The sequence below is a fragment of the Camelina sativa genome, chromosome 16 (genome assembly GCF_000633955.1).
Source record: "Camelina sativa cultivar DH55 chromosome 16, Cs, whole genome shotgun sequence".
Classification (NCBI taxonomy): Eukaryota; Viridiplantae; Streptophyta; class Magnoliopsida; order Brassicales; family Brassicaceae; genus Camelina; species Camelina sativa.
This window is the reverse complement of record NC_025700.1, coordinates 16,213,923-16,236,757: the sequence shown is the minus strand read 5'-3', so window position 1 is coordinate 16,236,757 and position 22,835 is coordinate 16,213,923. Positions and strand designations below refer to the sequence as shown.

General features: G+C 35.2%; 5 protein-coding genes and 1 non-coding gene across 15 annotated transcripts; 4 read left to right on the top strand and 2 right to left on the bottom strand.

The window, feature by feature from the left end:
• On the bottom strand, positions 34-1,420 carry LOC104750762 (CLAVATA3/ESR (CLE)-related protein 10-like). The gene has a single exon (XM_010472611.1). It carries the CDS (start codon positions 1,036-1,038, stop codon positions 712-714), a length of 327 nt encoding a protein of 108 aa, XP_010470913.1. The 5' UTR covers positions 1,039-1,420; the 3' UTR covers positions 34-711.
• LOC104750761 (probable WRKY transcription factor 57) lies at positions 5,114-8,972 on the top strand. Of its 8 annotated transcripts, none has more exons than XR_002035738.1 (5): positions 5,114-5,676; positions 6,489-6,632; positions 6,727-7,091; positions 8,347-8,472; positions 8,788-8,972. XR_002035738.1 is itself a non-coding variant. In XM_010472607.2 (4 exons), exons 1-3 carry the CDS (start codon positions 5,336-5,338, stop codon positions 7,088-7,090), a joined length of 849 nt encoding a protein of 282 aa, XP_010470909.1. In that variant the 5' UTR covers positions 5,114-5,335; the 3' UTR covers position 7,091; positions 8,788-8,972. The 8 variants fall into 8 exon arrangements, 6 of the variants coding, with proteins under 6 accessions (XP_010470909.1, XP_010470911.1, XP_019093150.1 ...); XR_761702.2 differs by having other exon boundaries at positions 8,754-8,972; XM_010472607.2 differs by lacking the exon at positions 8,347-8,472.
• On the top strand, positions 12,682-14,578 carry LOC104750760 (PLASMODESMATA CALLOSE-BINDING PROTEIN 4). The gene is made up of 4 exons (XM_010472605.2): positions 12,682-12,897; positions 13,152-13,382; positions 13,474-13,501; positions 13,929-14,578. Exons 1-4 carry the CDS (start codon positions 12,846-12,848, stop codon positions 14,317-14,319), a joined length of 702 nt encoding a protein of 233 aa, XP_010470907.1. The 5' UTR covers positions 12,682-12,845; the 3' UTR covers positions 14,320-14,578.
• TRNAN-GUU lies at positions 15,823-15,896 on the bottom strand. The gene has a single exon. It is a non-coding gene; the product is annotated as a tRNA-Asn (tRNA).
• Positions 15,949-19,001, top strand: LOC104750758 (pentatricopeptide repeat-containing protein At1g69290-like). 2 transcript variants are annotated; one of them, XM_019238572.1, is made up of 2 exons: positions 15,949-17,627; positions 18,250-19,001. In XM_019238572.1, the coding sequence occupies exons 1-2, from the start codon at positions 16,035-16,037 to the stop codon at positions 18,634-18,636; spliced, it is 1,980 nt and encodes a 659-aa protein (XP_019094117.1). In that variant the 5' UTR covers positions 15,949-16,034; the 3' UTR covers positions 18,637-19,001. The 2 variants fall into 2 exon arrangements, with proteins under 2 accessions (XP_019094117.1, XP_010470906.1); XM_010472604.2 differs by lacking the exon at positions 18,250-19,001 and having other exon boundaries at positions 15,951-18,183.
• LOC104750757 lies at positions 19,100-21,105 on the top strand. Of its 2 annotated transcripts, none has more exons than XM_010472602.2 (4): positions 19,100-19,256; positions 19,550-20,366; positions 20,457-20,744; positions 20,832-21,105. In XM_010472602.2, exons 2-4 carry the CDS (start codon positions 19,552-19,554, stop codon positions 20,950-20,952), a joined length of 1,224 nt encoding a protein of 407 aa, XP_010470904.1. In that variant the 5' UTR covers positions 19,100-19,256; positions 19,550-19,551; the 3' UTR covers positions 20,953-21,105. The 2 variants fall into 2 exon arrangements, with proteins under 2 accessions (XP_010470904.1, XP_010470903.1); XM_010472601.2 differs by having other exon boundaries at positions 19,100-19,262.

Below are 22,835 nucleotides of genomic sequence, written 5' to 3'. Positions count from 1 at the left end.
AGTACGAAAACACCATAACAACCTCATCAAACCTAACACGGGGAACTTCGTTTGAGCACAAGCCGGAGCGTTGAAGTCTTTAAGTGAGACAAATAGTTTCAAAGAGGTTGGCATAGTTTCTACCAAATAAGTGCTACTCTTTGATGTTGTTAATGAAAGTACATTAGTTTTTTACTACTTTTTTTTGTACAAAGAGAAAATAGATCATTGTGTTGGCGGAGGAAGATTATTTTATTATCAAATTCCATCATATCAAACTGAGAAGGCCCATATAAATTATAAAGCCTATCCTTATTTAATGATACTCCAAAGCGAAGAGACAGATACGGCTCCCAAATTAATGGAACTCATGTGTTTCTCTTGCTTTCTCAAATCTCAACCTCTAAGCCTGTCTCAATCACACCAAAGTATGGAGACCTGTTTTACTAATAACTTTTTGTTAACGCAGTAAGAACATCTGAACATGGGAAGTGAAGAGAAAGATCCTTAGCAAATAAACTATTTCCAAGCTTGTTTCTGCTCTAGTTCCACAATCGATAAGCCCAAAAACAAGCGTGGAAATAGTACTAGTTATGCTCATAGACGTAGTTGTAGTTGCACACATTACAAAAATATCAAGAAAGTAACTAAAAAGAACAAAGATTTACAAGAAAAAAAAAACTAAGAAGAACCCTAGCTAGATCGCTCCTTTCTTCAACAAGAAGGGCTTCATTAATTGTGAAGTGGGTTTGGACCGGAGGGAACGAGTCTTTTCTCAACGCCGTACCTTTGGTCAATCTCCGACGGAGGAGGCGGAGAAGAGAAAAGAGGTTGTCGACTGCTTCTATGGATTCTTTCGAGCTCAATGCACATAGTGCGTGCGTATGGACGAGAGAAAGACTCGCATGAACGGTGAGGATATGCGTAGTACGCGTGTTGAACCCTAGGAACGGTTCGGTGGGTTCGGTTACTCCAGTTTCCTCCTGCTCTTGCCGTCGTCGTAAGAAGGAAGACGATGATGATGAGGATATTGATCGGACGGTGCCGGTTAATCATCATCGTTGTAGAGAGAGAGAGAGAGAGAGAGAGAGAGAGAGCCTTGTTGTGTTGTCCAATAGAGAGAAAGAGCTCTGTTCTTGGAAAAAGAAAGATGTGTGAGTGAGAGAAGTGAAGATATTGGGTGAATTGGAAATTTTAGTGTTTAATGCAACAGCAGAGGAGGATACGTATGGTTTCTTATGAGGAAAAAAAAAATCTAGGTTAAAAATAAGAGGGTGAAAAATTTGGGAAAATTGGAAGATGGGTCTATATCGGAAAGTTACATTTTCCATCTTTAACAACAACAAAAAAAAAGTTAGTTACATTTCTCATATCCATAAATGTGAATCCGTGACCTTTGTACATTCCGAACCATAAATTTCCTTTTTTCTGAAATTGATTTGTTTCAGAACAAAAGTGTGAAACTGTTTTTTATATATGGAAAATACAAGAATGGCCAATAAATTTAACAAGTTTATATTGTAGCTTGTTTTGAGTGGTTTCGTGATCCTTAAGTTATCTTCATTCTTTAATGTTTTTTGCATAATCTCTTTGTCCACTTAAATTAAAAAGCTCTGTTTTATCCCAAGACTCTTTTAAGTAAATGAAATGCTTCGAGTTTGTGTCACCCTTCACCAACAGTAAAACCCCAAATCTATGTATGTTCTTTGCAGGGTTTTGCTCTTGTTTGGATCATCAGGATGAAGAAAGAAAATGAACAAAGAGTGATATCTTGAAGCATGCCAAATATTCTCATGTCATGTACTATTTGACTTCCATAACTTAGAGTCTTTAGACTTAATAAAGATTGCTTAGTCGCATCTCAACCTGGAAGATGAAACAGCACAACTCAATCATAAAGCAAAAGGTGTTCAGGAACTTAAGACATTTTTCTCATAATGGTAATGGCAATGAATGAGCAGAGCTGCAGAGGGTTCTGAAATTTCCAATCAGTCAGAGCAGCGTTTCTGGATCTTGTAGGCCCCTAATTAGTACGGCCCATTATGATATATAGATTTGGCCCAAATATAAGGATGATGAAAAGTGAAAACAGTGTTTTGGAGTTTGACATAGGTAACTCTTTTTTTTATTATAGAAAATGGCAATACAGTACTAATAGACAATTATAATAATTTTTGGTTATGAAGGTTGGTTCCATTGGTTAATTGAATTGTGAAAGTTGAGTGTCATTTTCGAGGAAGGAGCAAACGTGGTCGTTTTAAAATCATGGATGGATTCGCACACAAACCTAGTATCTCTCTTTCTCAGATTTCGCAATAATGATTATGATTTCTGGAAATCAGAGAATTCGATTTTATGAGTACTTGTGTTAAAAAGAAGTAATGATGATTAAGAGAAAAGGCTAATTACGTTAAAATACCATGAAATTTGTGTGATCGAATCCGGGAGTTTGAAGGTTCACCGCTCCTGACCGATGAAGAAGGAATCCACCTGACTTAGATGTCACTTTATGACTCGATGTTGCACCATGGCCCCCACCTTTGTCGACGCCTTCTGATCTCATTGTTTTATATTGATATACCAGCCTAGTCATTTGTGTTTAAGTGATTAAGACTAGTTATTTTTTAATTAACGGTGTACGTAGTAGATTTCGTGACGAAATTTATTAGACTACACTCTTCGAACTTCATATAAATTACTACTAGATATGTTTTTATTTTTATAATCGACTACAATGAGTGGAAACCACAACAATGTTTGTAAATTATGAAATTCGAGAATTGATATTATATATCAATGTCACCGTGTACGTTCCCACTAGATTTGAGTTTGCACTTTTCTTATTTTCTTCCGTTCGCGTAATGGATTCAATCGGTATAACATCAACTTTTTCAAAAATTAACGGTAAAAATGAAATATATGGCAAAAAAAATAAAATATAGATGCACAACATATCGTTATTCTTGGCAACGATTACATATATAGATACACAACATATCGTTATTTTTCTATTTTAATGGTATTTATGACAATTGCCCTGTATCAAATAATATATGACTTTTTCATATAGTAAAAAAAAAACGAAGCACAAAACCTATTTATAGTGATATATATTGCCTTTGACAAACACTAACAATAATCGTTATTCTTATGATTATAATTCGTTTAAAGTTGGAAATCATCGAATTTAACAATTCGTTTAATTAGTCATCATTTAAATGTATATCAATCAAAATTACCAATAAACCCTGTATATACAGTATAATGAAATAGAGATACTAATGTTGATTTTATTTCCAACTTGATTGGCAGTTTCGCACCCACATTATTGATACCTTTTTTTAATTTTTCTTTTTGAGGAGGACCATATATTATTGATACTCCCTATTCATAATCCATTATCAGTACTGTACATTATATATATAAATTGGCGTGGATATGTAATATCAAATAAGGGCCTACGAGGCTATAGATGAAATGTGGCAATACAAGTGGATGTGCTTCTTGCGTGTACGCACAAACGATTCTTCGACGTAGATATGCTATAGCGTTCTAATAGCACCGAGATCGATAGACCAAACCCAAATATGGTAAAGAATAATGTTGCTATTTAGAACTTTGGATGAGTATTAGCTCTTAATATATTCTTTAATTATATATACTCATATCATGATAAACCTAAAATATTTATATCCACATATTTTCACAAAAGTGTTTATGGACAAGGTTAACTGTTTTTTTATTTAAATATATACTTTAAAGTTTAAAAGACACACACCATGTATTACAGCTGTATCTATATGTTGTTAGCATAGTAGCGTGTGGTACATATGTTACATGTTTTCAACAATATTCTAATAATGGTTAGACGTCACCTAGACATGTGTCTGATTCTAATCCGTTTATTTTACAAAAATAAACCATTAAACAGCTGATTTGTATATAGACTGTATACTATATATTGCGATTTCGAAGTTGTTTAATCTTTTAACAGGAAACGTTTACAAGATTCTTGAAGATAATATGGTTTTGCTTTGAGTGCGACCGCAAACGTTTATTTTGATGGATTTTGCAATAATATATGAGAATATAAAATAGTAAGGAATAACATGTGAATATGATTATAAGATAATCATCATGAGGATTAAGAATTTCCACGTGGCCGGTTAATCGTTTGTGGATTACATTGGCTAAGATTCTTGTCATATCCAACACGGACAACACGCAGGAACCAATTATTTACTTTCTAACTAATTTTCAATCGAAATTAAAATATATATATATATATATACTCTCTAACATTTTGAAGTATGTATAGGCCTCTTTTCTCTTCATAGAAAGAAATAAATTATGTTTTTTTTTCTCGTCTCATCAAAGACCAATTAAGTCGGTGGTATTTGTAAGGTAATTAAAACTTTCTATATATTTACCACAAAGGAAAAAATTGAATTTCATGGGCTCATATAACAAACTAGGGTTTTGATATAGTTCAGTTCTTCTTTTTTGTTACTTTTCATAGTCCCTCACGGGATAAACAACTGAATTGTTTTGTTTTGTAGTTATCATATATATAAAACAACCATTTGTAGTTTTAATAAGAAGCACCAAATAAATTGTAGTATTTATTTTGTCGATAGTTATATAACCAATAACTATAAAACAAGCAAATTTCTTAATCATTATCGTTATGATCGCTAACGACTATAAAACAAAACAAGAAAAGACATTTTACAAATCGTTTGTTTGTTATATTTCGTCTTTGAATTTTAATATTGAAGAAGTCTCATTCATGTTTTAATACACATATAGTTTCTTCTTTATAATCGAGAGAAAGAAACAAAAGAGGGTAAGTGAAGAGTAGTAGTAAATGCAAAATCGGACTCTAAAAATAGGCGTCGATCTAGGAGACGGGAAAAAGTAAGATACGAGCCCCCACTTCCTCATCTCCTCTACTCACAAGAGCCTCCCGTTCCGTTTCCCTTGACCCCCCCCCCCCTTTTGACGTTGACGTTACATTTTTTTTCTGTTCGATCTCTCTCTCTCTTGAATTATTATTATTTTTGTGTTTTACGCAATTTCCAAAAATTAATTAAAAAATCTCTCGTTTAGACAAAGAGAGAGATAGATAGAGAGAGAGAGAGAGAGAGAGTCTGATCGGTCCTTGACGAGACAGTGCACTTTAACAACGGGCTTCAAAGTTTTTTTTCTCACTCTCTCCTCTTCTTTTTCTTTCCTTTCTCTTCCAATCAAGAACAAACCCTAGCTCCTCTCTCTTTTTTTTATCTCTCTCTCTCTCTCTCTCTCTCTCTCTCTCTCTATCTTCTTATCACAGTACTCTCTCATCAGATCAATCAGCATGAACGATCCTCCTGATCTGAGCAACGATGACTCTGCTGCTTGGAGAGAACTCACTGCTTCAGAATCTGACTTCTTTGACAGAGACACTTCTACTATCCTCTCTGACTTCGGCTGGAACCTCGGCCACTCCTCCGATCATCCTCACAATCTCTCCGATCTTACACCAACCACCACCAAACCCCTTCAGAATCTACCCTCCACTTCTTCTTGTTCCTCATCTGTAGCCGCCGTTACACAGGTTTCCACCCCTAATACTAATCCTTCCGCTACCTCGAGCTCAAGTGAGGATCCAGCTGAAAACTCCACCGCCTCAGCGGTCAAAACACCACCGGAGACACCGTGAGTTTTCTTTTTACCGGGACGAGAAACACGTGTGTGTGTGTGTGTCTTCTTACTTTTGCAGGGGTCCGATCGTAATTTTACTTCATCATCTTAGTATAGTGGTGGTGGGGAGGGTTTTTTTTTTCCTTGGGGCCAAAGCCAAAAACCCCATTTATTAATCTTCTTGAGACCTTTGCTTAGGCATCGCAAGAAAGATGATTCGTCCGTACAGTAGATATTTTGCAGAGGGATCTCGAGGGAGAGTTTAGTAATTTAGGATGAATCGTCGGTGGCAGTACTTAGAGGACGAGACAATAATGATGGGGGAATGGGGAGGAACAACACCGCCGCTATTGCGGCTGTGATATTAGCGTGCACTCTACATCTTCTTTCTTTTTTTTTTCTCCTCGTCCTTTTCTTTTTTATTATACTAATGTTAGGTCAAAAAGTGTCTCACGTTTTAATGATGTTTATCTCTAGTAAAGTTTTTTAGAAAACATCTTTTAAGGTTCTTTGTCTTGTAAATCGTAAAATCATACGGTGATATATTGATGTGTAGGGTTTTACTTAACTATCAATCTATGAAAATGTTATAGCAATGTAGAGTAATTGGGTTCTTATGGTGTTGATAAGTCAAGATCACAAGTACCCGTTTTGAACTCAAGTAACGTTTAAGTTAATTGCGTGGTTGTTTGACTGTGACAATATTACGATTAAAAACAATGTTTTGTGGGTTTTTTTTTAATAATTTGACTGCTTTGATTAGTTGGTTACTCTGTGATTCTAAGCATGATGATATACTAATCTGCTGGTGTTTTTTATCTTTGTAGAGTGAAGGAGAAAAAGAAGGCTCAAAAGCGAATTCGTCAACCAAGATTTGCATTCATGACCAAGAGTGAAGTGGATAATCTTGAAGATGGATATCGATGGCGTAAATATGGACAAAAGGCTGTCAAGAATAGCCCATTCCCAAGGTCTTCAATATATCAGCATTTTCAACTCATTGTCTTAGTTTACGGATTTGAAAGCTAACTAAAAGATTTTTCTCATTGTTGTTGTGATATATAGGAGCTACTATAGATGCACAAATAGCAGATGCACGGTAAAGAAGAGAGTGGAGCGGTCATCGGAAGATCCATCCATAGTAATCACAACATACGAAGGACAACATTGCCATCAAACCATTGGATTCCCTCGAGGTGGAATCCTCACTGCACACGACCCTCATAGTTTCACATCTCATCATCATCTCCCTCCTCCATTGCCAAATCATTATTATTACCAAGAACTCCTTCATCAACTTCATAGAGACAATAATACTCCGTCACCGCGGTTACCCCAATCTACTACTGAAGATGCACCTACACTGTCTAATCCATCAGAGGAAGGCTTACTTGGTGATATTGTACCTCAAACTATGCGCAATCCTTGAGGTAACTTCTTAGATGCCATATATAATTTGTTGTGAATTGTTGTCTTTGTTAGCTAGAGTGTTCGTCTATATATAGTCCCTTTTTTAACAAAAATGTCTATATATAGTCTTAGACTCTTGGTGACCAATTCTATAAAGAGATCATATTTTATCTTTTCGTTTGCAAGGGTTTAAAAACCTCAAATGGACCACAAAGGCATTAAGGGTTTTTTTTGTAGTCCGAAACTGAAAATCCACATCAAGAAATATCTTAAGTGGGATAAAATTCTCATGCTTTGATAGAAACAAGTCCATCGATCTGATGTAGATGTACTTATGTATATTAGGATCAATATCGTATTGGTCTAATCATTGATGCGACCCATTATCTCTCTTGTGGAACAATTTGGATCACTCGCTAGATATGTCGGCCAGTGCTTTTTTTCTTTCTCTAGTATTCATTTTTGCAGGACATATATAAAAATTCGGATGATGCATGCATTTAAATTCTAGAATAAGTGGATGATTGCCTCTAGCTCTCTCTCTCTCTATATATATACATATATATATATAGTACTAGTGATTGTATTAGGATCAAGCACTGTTGTAGTGCATGCCTTTTGTCTCACTCCTCTTGCTATATGGCATATATAGGCTTACTTATGTATGATAGAAATGAGCTAGAAAAGGGTCGGCAGGTTTATAGAAATGTCAACAAATATTTAAAACGAAGCTCAACTACTCCACTCAGTGTCACGATGATGCTAAATCTCCTTTTCCCATTTATATACATAACCTTTTGTGTGTGTTCACACATGAACACAATTGCATGTATATGCGTGATTGATTCTATGGCCTGCATGGTGCATCAGTATTCTGTATTCTTTGTATATGTACATGCCTATATATATATATAAGAAGTACACGGCATGTGGGATAAGTTCTGAGGGTAATATGTTAAGTCATAGGAATAAATGCTTTCTGTTTTAGCCAAAGACAGCCAATAAAGAGAAAAGGGATTAAACGAGTAAGAAGAGACGTATATATGAGCATCTTAGCTTAGCTCCACAATCGAAACCTTTAATACGTAGTACGTACACTTGTTTATTTTTAATGCTAAGACATAAATTTGTTCATATGTGTATAGAATTTGATTGGGAAACATTTGTTACAAGACGCTAGATAAACATGACCAAATTATTTACCATTGTACATTTACAAGAAACGTCTGCTATTTCCAAAGATGAAACGTAACATATCTGCCTCAACTCATATAGAAGATATTGGAGACGGGAAAATGCAGGGAGGGTATAACCAATATGGCCGCAACTCCTTGTAACCATGGATCTATGCATAACTATATATTACTTCATTGTTCATCAATAGCACCTCACCACCGGCAGGTTTGCAATTTCTAATTAAGAGATATGTATATATATGAAGTTATGTATGTATGTAGTAATATATCTAGGTATAATTTTGATGTAATTATAACTCAACATCAATCTACTCAGTCGTGGATTCATCCCACATTCAGATGCGTGCATGTGCAATTGAGAAAAAGAACGTGGAGGATTTGACGTTATATTTATTTTACTTTTCTTTTCAAGTTTGCATAATTAATATTATACTTTATCTTTACAACTTTAGGGTGATATCTAATTTACCTTTATGAACTTTACAGATTACTAATCAAAAGGAAAAAAAAACTTTTACAGATCGATTGCAAGAATATCCCAATTCATATTGGAGAACAGAAGTCGCACTGCGTATGAAATAGAAAGAAGATATCAAAATTTGTAACGCACTTAATATATGCTTTTGTGAATATATTTTATAATTATGTGGTCAAGACTTTGATTCTCCGAAGAACAGTATTAACGTAAATGTAACATGTTTTATACGTACGTTGGTCAAAAAGACGAAATATTGTGGGGATATGTAAAACCGGTTACACGGTAATTTGTTTTCGTAGAAAAAAACGATTAACATTCTATATATTAAGATGCGTATTTTGTCTTTACGTACGTAAACGAGCATTAGATCAGAATTAAGACAACCAGTTTGGGTAGAGAATACATCACTGAAAATATCTTAAAACCTTTTTGACCGGAACAAATGTTTCAAAAGAGATCAAAATTTCAAAGTCTTACTTTTCAATGAACCGTTCAAGGTTAATAAATGACATACTAATAACTTTAGCCTTCTAGCTACGCCAACCAAATCCAAATGTAAGAAATCCGGGTGCATTTAGATAAATTAAATTCACATTTTTATATATCAAGAAAAGAAATGGCATATCAACTACATATATCAGCCAAAACTTGACCTAAAACAATTAATTTACAAACGCACAAAATTGTGTTCACATAAAAACATATAATTCCGGTTTTGAACTAAAGACAACCATAATCAACAACAGTGACCAATTTGTTCTTTTGTTTTTTTCAGTGAGCAATGTGTATTCTACATGTTTTTGTTTAGTTTGTCTTCCTGCTTATATGATGAACGAGTTATCTCTATACCTGGAAAAAAAAAATTAGTCCATGATCTTTTCGTATAGAAACAATTCTACGTACATGTATGTCTTGAAATAATATTATGTAATTTGGGGGTGTAAAAATATCATATTATATCCACAAAATTAAGACGTATACAACCATAACTCTTTATCGAAACCATCACTCTGAATAAAATAAAGAAAATTAAACGACAAACCATTGCACATATTAAAGAGCAGGAATCCAAAAATTTCGGAGAAAGTTTCGTGAACTATATCTTTATTCTAAAACAACATGATAACACGAGAGTCCATCTCAAACCTTTTTTTGTTTTGGGGAACATGGAGGAATGAGAACCATGTCATGGACTATAGTTATTGATTTTTTTTATGACATCATTTTTTATTGATGGAAGTTGATTCTAGCATTATTATAGTTTGTTATAATCAACGTTATACTAATACGGTTCTATATATTAGTGGTTTGAAGCTCAAAAAGAAACTTTGTAACTTTCAAGAGTTCTTCGGAGCAACGTTTTAGTATATTTCACAAAACATAGTAAACTATGGAGGCTAGACTAGTAGTGCTGCCACTTTTCTTGCTTCTCTAACCAGAAGAAGAAATTCAGGTTTTGATCACTATGAGATATTACAAGGTTTACGGCCCAATTTCCCTGGGCTTGGGAAGTAAACAGGACCAACCCAAAAAGCAACTAACGTTCGAAAATGTTTGAAACTGGACCAGGAGAAAAAACTGATAAATAAGTTACATTGAAAAAGCTGAGGCACCGACTCACAAACAGCTCTGCTTTCAAGAATGTCCACACAAATCAACAAGAAAAAAATCATTTAAAATAACAGAAAAAAAAAATAAAAATAAAAATAAAAAAGAAACTGTACTAGTACTTTTTTGTTGGTGTGCAAATGCAAATGTGTGTTGTATCACATCGCACGTGTCGTAGCATGACGGCAAAGGTTGTCTCGAGCACATGGCTCGTTTCGCTCCTCTTTACTATAATTCCCATCCCATCACCTCTTCTCTCTTTTTAATTTGTTACCGTTGGTGGTTTTCTTACACAAACCCAATCTAATAAAACTATAAACTATATATTTTCGAAAATGTGTTCTTTAAGAATCCAGGCGGTCTTAAAGATTCTTGGAAGAGTGGATGAATTGAATTTGTACTTGTTGTTTTGTAGAGGATAAAAGTATACACCAACTTTGTATCAAAGAATATATAAAAGTACATACATGGTCAGTTCTAAGTTAAACTTTAATATATCTAGTTTTGTGTACTCACTACTACTCACTAAACCATACTTTTGGGCGTAATTTTTGACCGTTGCTAAAAAAATGAGATTATTTTTGGGAAGCAAAAAGAAGAGTTTTTAATAACAGAGGACAGGTGTTGAGAAAAGGAAGAAAGAACTCATCTGAGATACGTAAATCGAGGAGGTGGCAGAATTGGTTTTTGGTATATAAAAATAAGCATTTTATTATTAAGTCCACATTTTACTACTATAACCTTTCGGTGCGGTGAACAGTCCCTCTCACACACACATGACACAACAGAGATACTAGAAGACAAAAATGCTTTTACTTTTTTTTGTAGGCATTTGTTACCATCTCTTTTTTTTTTTACGAACAAACCCATTTATTAAATTATCGGGAGGTGATTTTTTTGGAAAGAGCGAGTTAGATACCAATGAGGTTATATGGGAAAACCAGAAATTTGATGTTCTTTTACATTTAGCAAGTTTATCAACATGGATATTTTCCTTTTCGGGAATAAATTTAATAGTAAAATTAGTGAATCTATCTTTGAAATGAATAAAATCCTTCAGTTCTGAAGAAAAAGTTGGTCAGTCTTCAACATTAGACGTCATCAACAGGAGATCCGAGCAATCCATAGCAAAAATAGTTTTATCCAAGTCCAAGGCCAATAAGCACTTCATAGTCTAAACAAGTGTATCCAACTCTGCATGTAAAGGTGAGAGGCTTCATCGCGATCCTTTTAGTCCAAAATGTAAGATTTTATCACCAAAGACGCAATTTAACCGTGTCCGCTCCTATATATCTCTATATGCTAAGATCCATCGATAAAGCAGACAATAGAATCTTGTGGGATTGGGATCGAAGGTATATCCGCGCCTACCATCAATTGTTTGCTCTTCTCCATATTTTTTTTGGGTAGCTTTCTCCAAAGTTTCTTGTGGAAATTCAGAAATATTTTTAAAGACTTTTTTATTTTTTGTTTTCCAAATGTACTACATCACCCAAGGAAACGTTCTTAAATTCTGATTGAGTGCGCCAAAGTCTTTGCCACGCCCATATAGGTAGTCGAGGTTGTTGTAAATAAGAGGGAACACTTCTTCCATTCTTGTTTGTTGTCACTGCTAAAACGTACTGCTTTAATAACCCCCTCCCACCCCCTTACCTTAGTGGTAAAAAGAGGAAGAGGCCGATAATGAAAAATGAAAATTCAAAACACTTCGTTTGTTTTTTTGTTAATGAAATTCAAACAATCTGAGTAATTTCATTTTCAGCATTGAATTATTTCATAATGCTTTATTTTTGTAGTGTTATTTTATAGGTAAACATAAGTTTCATCAAATATATATAAATTTCGAAACAGAGTTTTACCATTTTAACTACTATATAATGCGTAGTAGTTCATATATTTAGATATTATATGGTACTATCAAGTAGATTAATGTTTTGTCACATTTATTATCTTAGAAAGTTATATTTCTTATATTTGATTGATTTAGTTAAACATTAATTTCCTATGACTACTAATAGAAATATCTTTGACCAAAAGAAAAATTAAAATAATCGTTTTAAGTTCATTTAATTTAATAAAATATAGTAGATTGTATCAAATCTTTATTATAGATCAAAACTATTTTTCTATGTCATCAACTTTTTACAAATGTTGGGTACATAAATACAATTATATAGATACTGATATCTACCTAACCCATCCTTTTATTTTTTTTGGTTAGACTGTATGATGTTAGTTACCCCATTTGAGTTATTGTAAATTAAAATCTTAATAAAATTGCCGCAAAAAGAGAAAGTGTTGGACCATGGTCGTCTATAATTAAGTATCAAACATAGTCATACACTTGCCGTTATTGTCTAGAACTCTCTCTCTCTCTCTCTATCTCGCTCTCTTCCTTACACATCTCTCACCGTCTCACACATCTCTGAACCTAAGACAACTTCGATCTAAAAAAGCCTTCTCTCCTTTAGATTCTCTTCTCCAACACAATCATGTCGGTGTTACTCCCTCTCTGTATGATTATCTCCATGTTTACCTATTCACGTAAGCCCCTGTTTCCTCTGTTTTTTTAGCTCCACAAAATGTTTCTCCTTTCTATTAGATTTCATTGAAAAATTTCTCATTTCTTAGTTCTGACAAGTGGGTCTATAAATATTTAGTCTTTTAGTATGAGATCTCTGATAAATACTCTTAAAAATCTCAACTTTATTTTTTGTTTTTGTTTTTGGGTTTAGTTGAAGTTAATGAATCTGACTCTGTTTTTGTGTTGTTTGTTTGGTTAAAAAAAAAATCTCAAGACGCGGCGTACTGTGTGTGCAAAGATGGGAACGAGCAAGTGCTTCAGAAAGCAATAGACTACGCTTGTGGAAATGGAGCTGATTGTAGCCAGATCCAGACCTCTGGAGCTTGTTTCCAACCTAACACCGTCAAAAACCACTGTGACGTCGCCGTCAACAGTTACTACCAGAAAAAAGCTTCTACCGGCGCCACCTGTGACTTCAACGGCGCTGCTACCATCTCTCCGTCTGGTACACATCTTCACACACACAAAAAAAACCCACTTAATCAAATCTTAATTTTTTGCTGATCTTTGTTACTTTCTCTAAATCAATCTTGCAGCATCATCAAGCTGTTTAAGTGGTTCAAGGTATGTTTTTTTTTATTTATTTCTTGATTCATTCTTGGTATAGATAAGTTTAGTAATAATGTTTTTGAGTCTCCATAAAGTAGGAAATTTTTAGGCTTTCTGGGGTATATAGATTTGCTTTTTTACCACCGACTAATAATTTTTTTTTTTTTTTTTTGGAATTTGGTTATTAATTTGTCTTTGTGGAGACACAATGATAGTGATTTAAGACCAAATGAAGAGACAAAGGAATCTTGATTATAAATGTTTTTATTTGCATCATTCATTTATTTCTATTCATTTCACCTTTACTAAAAAGAAGTATACATATCGTATCATAAACAGTCCATCATTCACATGATCCAGATGAGCATCATTATCATTTTGAACATATCATTAATTATCTTCTAATGAATCATCATCACTAATGTTTTTGACTATGTTGCAGCTCTAGTGGGACTCCAACCACCGGGACACCAACCAGTGGAACACCAACCAGTGGAACTCCAACCAGTGGGACACCAACCAGTGGAACCCCGACCGGTGGTACTCCAACCAGTGGGACCCCAACTGGTGGTACTCCAACCAGTGGGACACCGACTAGTGGCTTCCCAAACACCGGGACTCCTAGCACGGGGACTTCCACTGGGATGCCAAATTCAGGTAACAACGGGATGCCAACTTCATCATCGTCTTCGGTGTTCCCTGGCACTACTCTTGGACCGACTGGTAGCGGTGGACTAGGTGATCCAAATGCTGGAGAGAAGCTGTCAGTTCGAGCTAACACGGTCTTCTTCTTATTAATCGGTGTAGCTATCATGCTTGTCATGAACGCTTAGAAGTCACACGGTCGGTTGTGGTTGTAATTGGAATTGCGGAGAGAGATCTTTGCCAACGGGCTCATGGTCGATAGAGCCATCTCTTTTTTCACTCTGTCTTTCTAGGGTTTGGGAATTAGGTTGGCCGAGAGACATATAATGCTGGTAGTAGCTAGTATTTTGGTATGATGTACAACTTAACTAAGAGCTGTTTCTTTGTTTTGTAAATCCGGAGGATGGGATGATCTTTTCTTTCTTTCTATTCTTTTTATCTTGGATCTTTCATCTTTTTAATACCACGTACCACTATTATTACATTACATAGCATAGTGGCATATACCAAACTATATGCAACTAAAACTTGTACGATGGTGTTTAGTGTTGGTCGTTTTCACTTTAGGATTTATCACTAACTTATCAGACAAAAACAATTGAGGAAGCGCTTTATTTGCTAAAGATCAAAAGAGTGTCTCTTTCGATGTGGGTTTTGTTTGCTCCAGCCTACTAACGACGTGGGGAACTTGATGAGAAAGTGTTAACGTAATGATTGTTCCCATTGAGAGCAAGAGATGATGATGTTAACTTTTTTGGTGTCCTAAATTAAGGTTGGCTCCTAAAACTATTAGTATATTAAAAATGGGAAGACTTGGGAGTTGAATAGAGTTTATAATATATAGAGTAAACGGAATCAGTTGTGGGTTTCTTTTGTGTGTTTGGAATCGGGTGCGACTACTAGTGGGTGGTCTAGAAGAATCTGATCCTCAACTCTTTCCAAAGCTGCTTTCCATTTTCAAGCTGATCCTTAAAGTTCGTCGATAATTTAGCTTACAGAATATTTTGCATCTCCTTTCTCATCTCATTTACACAGGCTTTTCAACCAACTAGTGCTCTAGTGACTTCTTAAAAATTTATTTATGTAATTTAGGTGGCTCTCAATTCTCATAATACATCACATATTTTATTTGTGGCTTTAACTTGGGTTCAAGAATGGCATCTAGTAGCAAGGTTCAATATATCTCTTGACAGATAGAAACTTCTTTTGCATATAATTTAGATAGTCCATAATGCAAAACATGAATATAACAAATATAGTGTAATGATTTGATGTGGTATCTGATTTTATGTTGATCTGATACTGATATCATATCACATCCTGAAAATGTTAGTGTAGTATGAACGGGAATGCATATCATAGTTCAAGATAACTTTTTTACAAACGTGTAAACTACACTGGAGACAACCCCTTCTAGAATAACAATCACCTTATATTTTCATCTCAAACACACTCCCAACTTCTTCCATGTTCTTAAAAGAAATTCAGAAACCCAAGAAAGCCTAATTAACGGTTGTAAACCATTCCGAACCGGAACCGAAACCGAATCGAATCACCTAAGTATAATTCTGTTCGGTCTTTTCGTCCACCATGAGAGAAAGAGGCTGGGCTCTTCTGGCTGGCTAAGTGGGCTTTGGTAGTCCTTTTTTATGATTCATATCCGTAAAATTCCTAAGAGAGAAGCAAAAAAGCGCTAGAAGGAGGGGTCGAACCTCCGACCTTGTGGTTAACAGCCACACGCTCTAACCAACTGAGCTATTCCAGCAACTTTGAATAATGTGGTCTACTCAAATTATTTATACTTTATTATTATCTGCAAAACTCTGAAGCAAACTGAATATGGCGGAACTTGTTCGTCTCTCTCTCAACTCAACCAGATGATCTTTGCCTCCTGTTTCATAGAATGTTCAGAAAAACTCTAACTTCAATCCCACGAAGACACTTCTCTTCATCGTCTTCTCCTGAAAGTCCTTCCCTTTACTCTTTTCTCAAACCTTCTCTCTTCTCCAACAAACCAATCACTCTCACTCCTTCACTATCGCCGCCTCAAAACCCCAAAACCCTATCCCAAGATCAAAAATCCACCTTTGAATCTACCCTCCACGATTCCTTAACTGCCCAAAACACCGATGAAGCTTGGAAGGCCTTCCGATCTCTCACCGCCGCTTCTTCTCTCCCCGAAAAGCGTCTCGTCAATTCCCTTATTACCCATTTGTCCAACACCGAAGGAAGCGGTGAACTCACATCTCATAGACTCAAACGAGCCTTTGCTTCTGCTGCTTATGTAATTGAGAAAGATCCGATTTTGCTTGACTTTGAGACTGTTCGTACGGTTCTGGAGTCGATGAAACTGGCCAAAGCTTCAGGGCCAGCTTTGGCTTTTGTGAAGTGTATGTTTAAAAACAGGTACTTTGTTCCTTTTGATCTCTGGGGGCATTTGATTATTGATATCTGTAGAGAAAATGGAACCTTGGCTGCGTTTCTTAAGGTGTTTAAGGAAAGTTGTAGAATTGCTGTTGATGAGAAGCTTGATTTCATGAAACCGGATTTGGTAGCTAGTAATGCGGCTCTTGAAGCTTGTTGTCAGCAGTTGGAATCTCTGGCTGATGCTGATCATGTGATTGAATCTATGGCTGTTTTGGGTGTGAAGCCTGATGAATTGAGTTTTGGGTTTCTTGCTTATTTGTATGCAAGAAAGGGGCTTCGAGAGAAGATAAGTGAGCTTGAGGATTTGATGGATGGTTTTGGGTTTGCAAGTAGAAGAATCCTTTATTCCAATATGATCAGTGGATACGTTAAGAATGGTGATTTAGATAGTGTTTCTGATGTTATACTGCATAGTCTTAGAGGAGATGGTGAATACTCGAGTTTTAATGAGGAGACGTACTTTGAATTGGTTAAAGGGTTTATAGAGAATAAAAGCGTTAAAAGTTTAGCGAAAGTGATAACCGAAGCTCAGAAGTTGGAATCTTCCTTCATTGATGCTGACAGTTCAGTTGGGTTTGGAATTATAAATGCTTGTGTGAAGCTTGGATTCTCGGATAAGGCACATAGTATTCTCGAGGAAATGATTGCTCAGGGAGGAGGATCTGTGGGGATTGGGGTTTATGTGCCAATCTTAAAAGCCTATTGCAAAGAGTACAGAACAGCTGAAGCTACTCAGCTGGTTACAGAGATCAGCAGCTCTGGCCTTCAGTTAGATGTCGAGATCTATGATGCTTTGATCGAAGCTTCCATGACGAACCAAGATTTTATATCTGCGTTTACATTGTTTAGGGATATGAGAGAAACAAGAGTGGTGGATCTGAAAGGGAGCTACTTAACAATAATGACAGGTCTCCTTGAGAACCAGAGACCTGAATTAATGGCAGCGTTTCTAGACGAAGTTGTTGAAGACCCTCGTGTCGAAGTAAATTCCCATGATTGGAATTCGATTATTCATGCCTTTTGTAAATCCGGGCGTTTAGAAGATGCAAGGAGGACATTCAGAAGGATGGTTTTCCTCAGGTATGAGCCTAACAACCAGACATACTTATCCCTGATTAATGGATATGTGAGCGGCGAAAAGTACTTCAACGTCCTGCTTTTGTGGAATGAGATTAAAGGCAAAGTATCGTCGATGGAGGCAGAGAAGAGGTCAAAACTAGACCATGCTCTAGTCGATGCCTTCTTATATGCATTGGTGAAAGGAGGGTTCTTTGATGCAGCGATGCAAGTGGTAGAGAAATCTCAGGAGATGAAGATATTTGTGGATAAATGGAGGTATAAGCAAGCATTCATGGAGACTCACAAGAAACTTAGATTACCAAAGCTGAGGAAGAGGAACTACAAGAAAATGGAATCCCTCGTTGCCTTTAAGAACTGGGCTGGTCTCAACACATGATAAAAGCTTTCAGAACACAAGTCAAAGACATCTCTGTCATTGATGTATTGTCTCTTTTTGGTGTTAAGACACGTTGTGTTGCTAATAATAGAAAGCATCAGATAGGAGAGTCTTTAGTTAAAAAAAGATGGCGCCCAAAGCAGCCAAGATAGATTAAGACGAGCTAATCCCTAAAGTTTAGGAATNTTGTAAATCCGGGCGTTTAGAAGATGCAAGGAGGACATTCAGAAGGATGGTTTTCCTCAGGTATGAGCCTAACAACCAGACATACTTATCCCTGATTAATGGATATGTGAGCGGCGAAAAGTACTTCAACGTCCTGCTTTTGTGGAATGAGATTAAAGGTAAAGTATCGTCGATGGAGGCAGAGAAGAGGTCAAAACTAGACCATGCTCTAGTCGATGCGTTCTTATATGCATTGGTGAAAGGAGGGTTCTTTGATGCAGCGATGCAAGTGGTAGAGAAATCTCAGGAGATGAAGATATTTGTGGATAAATGGAGGTATAAGCAAGCATTCATGGAGACTCACAAGAAACTTAGATTACCAAAGCTGAGGAAGAGGAACTACAAGAAAATGGAATCCCTCGTTGCCTTTAAGAACTGGGCTGGTCTCAACACATGATAAAAGCTTTCAGAACACAAGTCAAAGACATCTCTGTCATTGATGTATTGTCTCTTTTTGGTGTTAAGACACGTTGTGTTGCTAATAATAGAAAGCATCAGATAGGAGAGTCTTTAGTTAAAAAAAGATGGCGCCCAAAGCAGCCAAGATAGATTAAGACGAGCTAATCCCTAAAGTTTAGGAATGCCTTTGGTTTATAGGAATCTGCAGGAAAAAAAAAACGAAGACCAAATGGATTAATCCTTTCAATTTTGTTCAACTTTTTTTCCTTTTTACCCTCAAAATTTTGAAAGGATTAATCCTTTTTGTGTGTTTGTTTGTTTTATGGATTTCTCATTGTTCTAATATCAAGGATAGATTTTACAGTTCCCAGTATTGGAGGTTCGTTGCCTTTGTTGAGATCATAACTTTCATGAGTTCATCACTATATTTTTGTTGTTTGTTCCTTGAACCTATTGCCCATTTTCTTTTACAGTTTGAAAAATTATATGAAGTTTTAATTTGGTTTATAGACAGAGAAGAATCGTGAAGAGAAGATTAGTAACGGTGGGAGACATTGCGGGTAAAGTATAAGGTTCAAAGAGCTAGGGTTCATTGGAAATTTACATGGATATTCATAGGTATAAGTAAGTCCTCTGTTTTACTCGTATATGTTTCTTCTTTATGGTGCTTTACATCAAAGAAGTTAAAGACTTCAAGGACTTAGTGATAGCTCTTATTGTTCTTTATAAAAGATTGACTTAGTTATAGGTTTTGTTGTCCTTGATAAAAGATTGGTTTGTAAGGATTTTGCTTGGTTCCTTCAATCACTTTAGGATGTAGCTTATGTTCTTGAATGTATCTCCTTTTCTTGCATTTTTGAACCAAGTTCAAAGAAGATGACAAAGTTTTGATATATTTTTTTGTCTCTCAGCTATGGACAGGAATCACAAGAAAGGAAAAAATAGAAAGGCTTATCATCTAAAGAAGCATAAAAAGTCAGATAATAGTAGTAGTTTTGATCCAAGGCCAACGAACAAAGAGAGGAATGATGAGAAGCCGGTTTTGTTCCAGTTGGGCAGCATTGCTAGTTACGTGGTCAGTGATGTTCGTCTCGAGCCAGATCCAGAGATCACATCCAGGAGATCTGCATCTCTTTCATTGTCTCCAACCTCTTCAGGGGATACGCTCGAGACCAATGCAAAAGAAAGGAAATCCAGCTTATCTTTCGATAGTAGCGTACACAATAAGGAGCTCTTAAGCCTTTCTTCTAAATTATGCGAGTTACAAGGTTCATCGGACACACTAGGTTCACAAGTGTCTGGTGTAACTCATGCTTCAGTGGAGCCTACGCTTTTGTCTCCTTCTGTTCAAATGATGGATAGAGAAGGATCTGACCATGCTCAGAGAAACTCGTCACCTACTTTGGAGAAGAATTTAAGCACACTTTCAAATGATTCTCTGTTTAGTCTCAGCATAGGTGATAACACGATAGGGAGAGATGAGTTGTTTAGTTACCGTGATTTCAAGTCTGGAGAGATTACAAAATCGGGAGAGCTGTTGTCGTTCTGCCCTACTGTTCATGTTCCGGCTTATTCTTCTGATCTAGGCAAAAGCTTTGATATGGAGGATAAAGCGAGTGGAGAATCTGAGGATAAGTCTTCAAACTCGGATGTATCATGGAGGAACATTGGAGACTGCAATAACTCAGACGAAGCACCAAGCAGCACACAATCATTTTCACATCCAATGTGAGTTTCTATACCATCGTCTCATTGTAGTAGTCTTTGCTTCTGTGAAACAAGAACTTTGTTTTTGATTATTTGTTGATTTTAATGCAGAACGAAAAAGAAGAAGACGAAAAAGAAGGCAACAAAGAAGAAGGCGACACAGCAGCAACAACAGCAGAAGCAGAAGAAGAGATGTTCTTGGTTGTGTTGCACGAACACTGGACCGTGCTTCTCCTGTTGCAGATGGCCAAGTTGTGATTACAGCCTCTCTTGCTGCAAACGGCGAAAATGTTGCTCGTGCTTCTCCTGGTGCGGATGGCCAAGTTGTGACTACAGTTCTTCTTGTGGCTGGCTCTTCTGCTGCCATTGGAGCTGTTGGAGTTGCTGTTGTTGTTCCAGGTACGTTGCTACTCTCAGATTCTTACTTTAATCTGTGATTGTTTCAATCGAAAAGCCTATAGGAGATTTCGTTGTGTGTTGTTACAGTTCTTCGAAGAAGGTAGTTGATGATGAGATGACGACTAGAGGGAGTGAAGTGTCCAAAAAATCTCATAAATGGTTTTGTTGCTTTCCTTGTTGCTCTTCTTCCTCTTCTTCCTCTTCGTAACATTAGATTAGATTCTTTACTCAACTCTCTGTTTTTAGCTAAAAGGATTATAAAATAAAAAATAGATTTTACAAAATGTAATTGTTTCTTGCTTTAATGATGTAGTTACACCCAAAACAACAGATCACCAATATAGTTTTCAAGTGATCACTAGATGAGGTTTGAGAACAGTACTACGCAACATAAGGTTTAACAAGATTAGGTATGAGGGAGTTTAGCCTCAAGTTCTCCTTTGTACTTTTCTTCTTCTACTACTACTTCTTCATCTTCTGCTTTTATCGGCTTCGGATGCGGCACGATACTTGAGTGGATCTTCTTCTCCTTTAATTACTTGTATCAATACCCTCGAGCTCCTTTGTTAATTCTTTTCTTGTTTTTTTTTACTTCCTTAATCTCTTTCTCAATTTCAAAATATAAGATATTTTATCTAAAAGTACGTATAATTAGAAATATCTACTTTAAAAAAGTTTATCTAATCATAAACAAAACTGCATAGAAGATAATGAGATATAATATGAAAATATGAAATTAATCTAAATATTATCTAGAAAGTTGAAAACATTTTATATTATGAAACAAACTTTAATTTCATTAGCACAAGAGACTTTGGTGGATAAATTTAATAGTAAAACAATTCAACGGTTGCTTGAATTTTTTTCCATGCTATTAAACTCACACAAAATCATGAACTACTATGTAGTGCATAATTTTCTTTTTACATATTAAATTATCATATATCAAATATTTGAAATATAGTGGAGGAAAATGAAATTTATTATTCTTATTTATAGGGTAATGAATGGTGGAAGTTACATTTAGAAAATAAATGCATTTTGGGAGTTACACTTATTGTAGAATTAGTAGAATAACCGTTCAACTTATAACTTATATGACTAATGTGATTTTAACCAAGTAGTAAAAATATGTTTTATTGGGGTTGGGTGATATTCTTACAATTATTTAGCATAGTTGGCTGCTCATGTTTTAGCACGTTTTGGTTGTATTCATAATGATTTCTATACTTCTTCGGTTGATATGCCTTTATGGTTATCTCCTACCTTGTATAGTATGAGTTATTGACTTTGATTTGAATTTAATAGGAGCTACACATGAATTTAAATGTAAGTTAATTATAGATAAATATTACATTATAGTATTATCAAAAAATATTAAAAAGAAGAGACTAAAACTCAGAAGTTTATATTTTCTAGATATACAAAACAATTTTTCACTTTTCTTTGTCAAAATTATACAGTATATAAATATATATATATAGCTTATTTACATATATACATACATATCTTTTGAATTTATTCAGTGACCTACTCTTCTACTTTGACAAAAGTTTATCTTTAGTAAATATATGTTAATGATAAGAATGAAAATTTAAATTGTGTCTTTGGATAAACCTCTTCCTCATTTTTTTTTGTATATATAAACTAAGACAAAAGGTAGTTAATTATTAGTTAAAAAAGTAGATTATTTTGTAAAATGCAAACTTGACATATTTTCCGATAAAATCATATGAACGACAATCTAATACAGCTTTAAAATTAATCCTCAAGGATACTTCCATTTTTATCTTTCTCATATTCCACTCTTTAAATTATAATGCAAAGTTTCATGATAATAAATTGCATCTTTGTAGGATTTACTTTGATAGGTTGGACTTACAAAAAACTTAAAACCACAAACCTTAAATACGATAGTCATTATAATGATTTTTATATAATTATCTATTTGATCACAAAAGCAAATGTAATGATGAGTATATTAAAATATTACAACAACTTATTTGAGTTAAGAATTCTCAAAACCACAAATATTTAATAAAATAAATACAATAATCATCTTTATTTTTATGGTTTTGAACAAACATTACT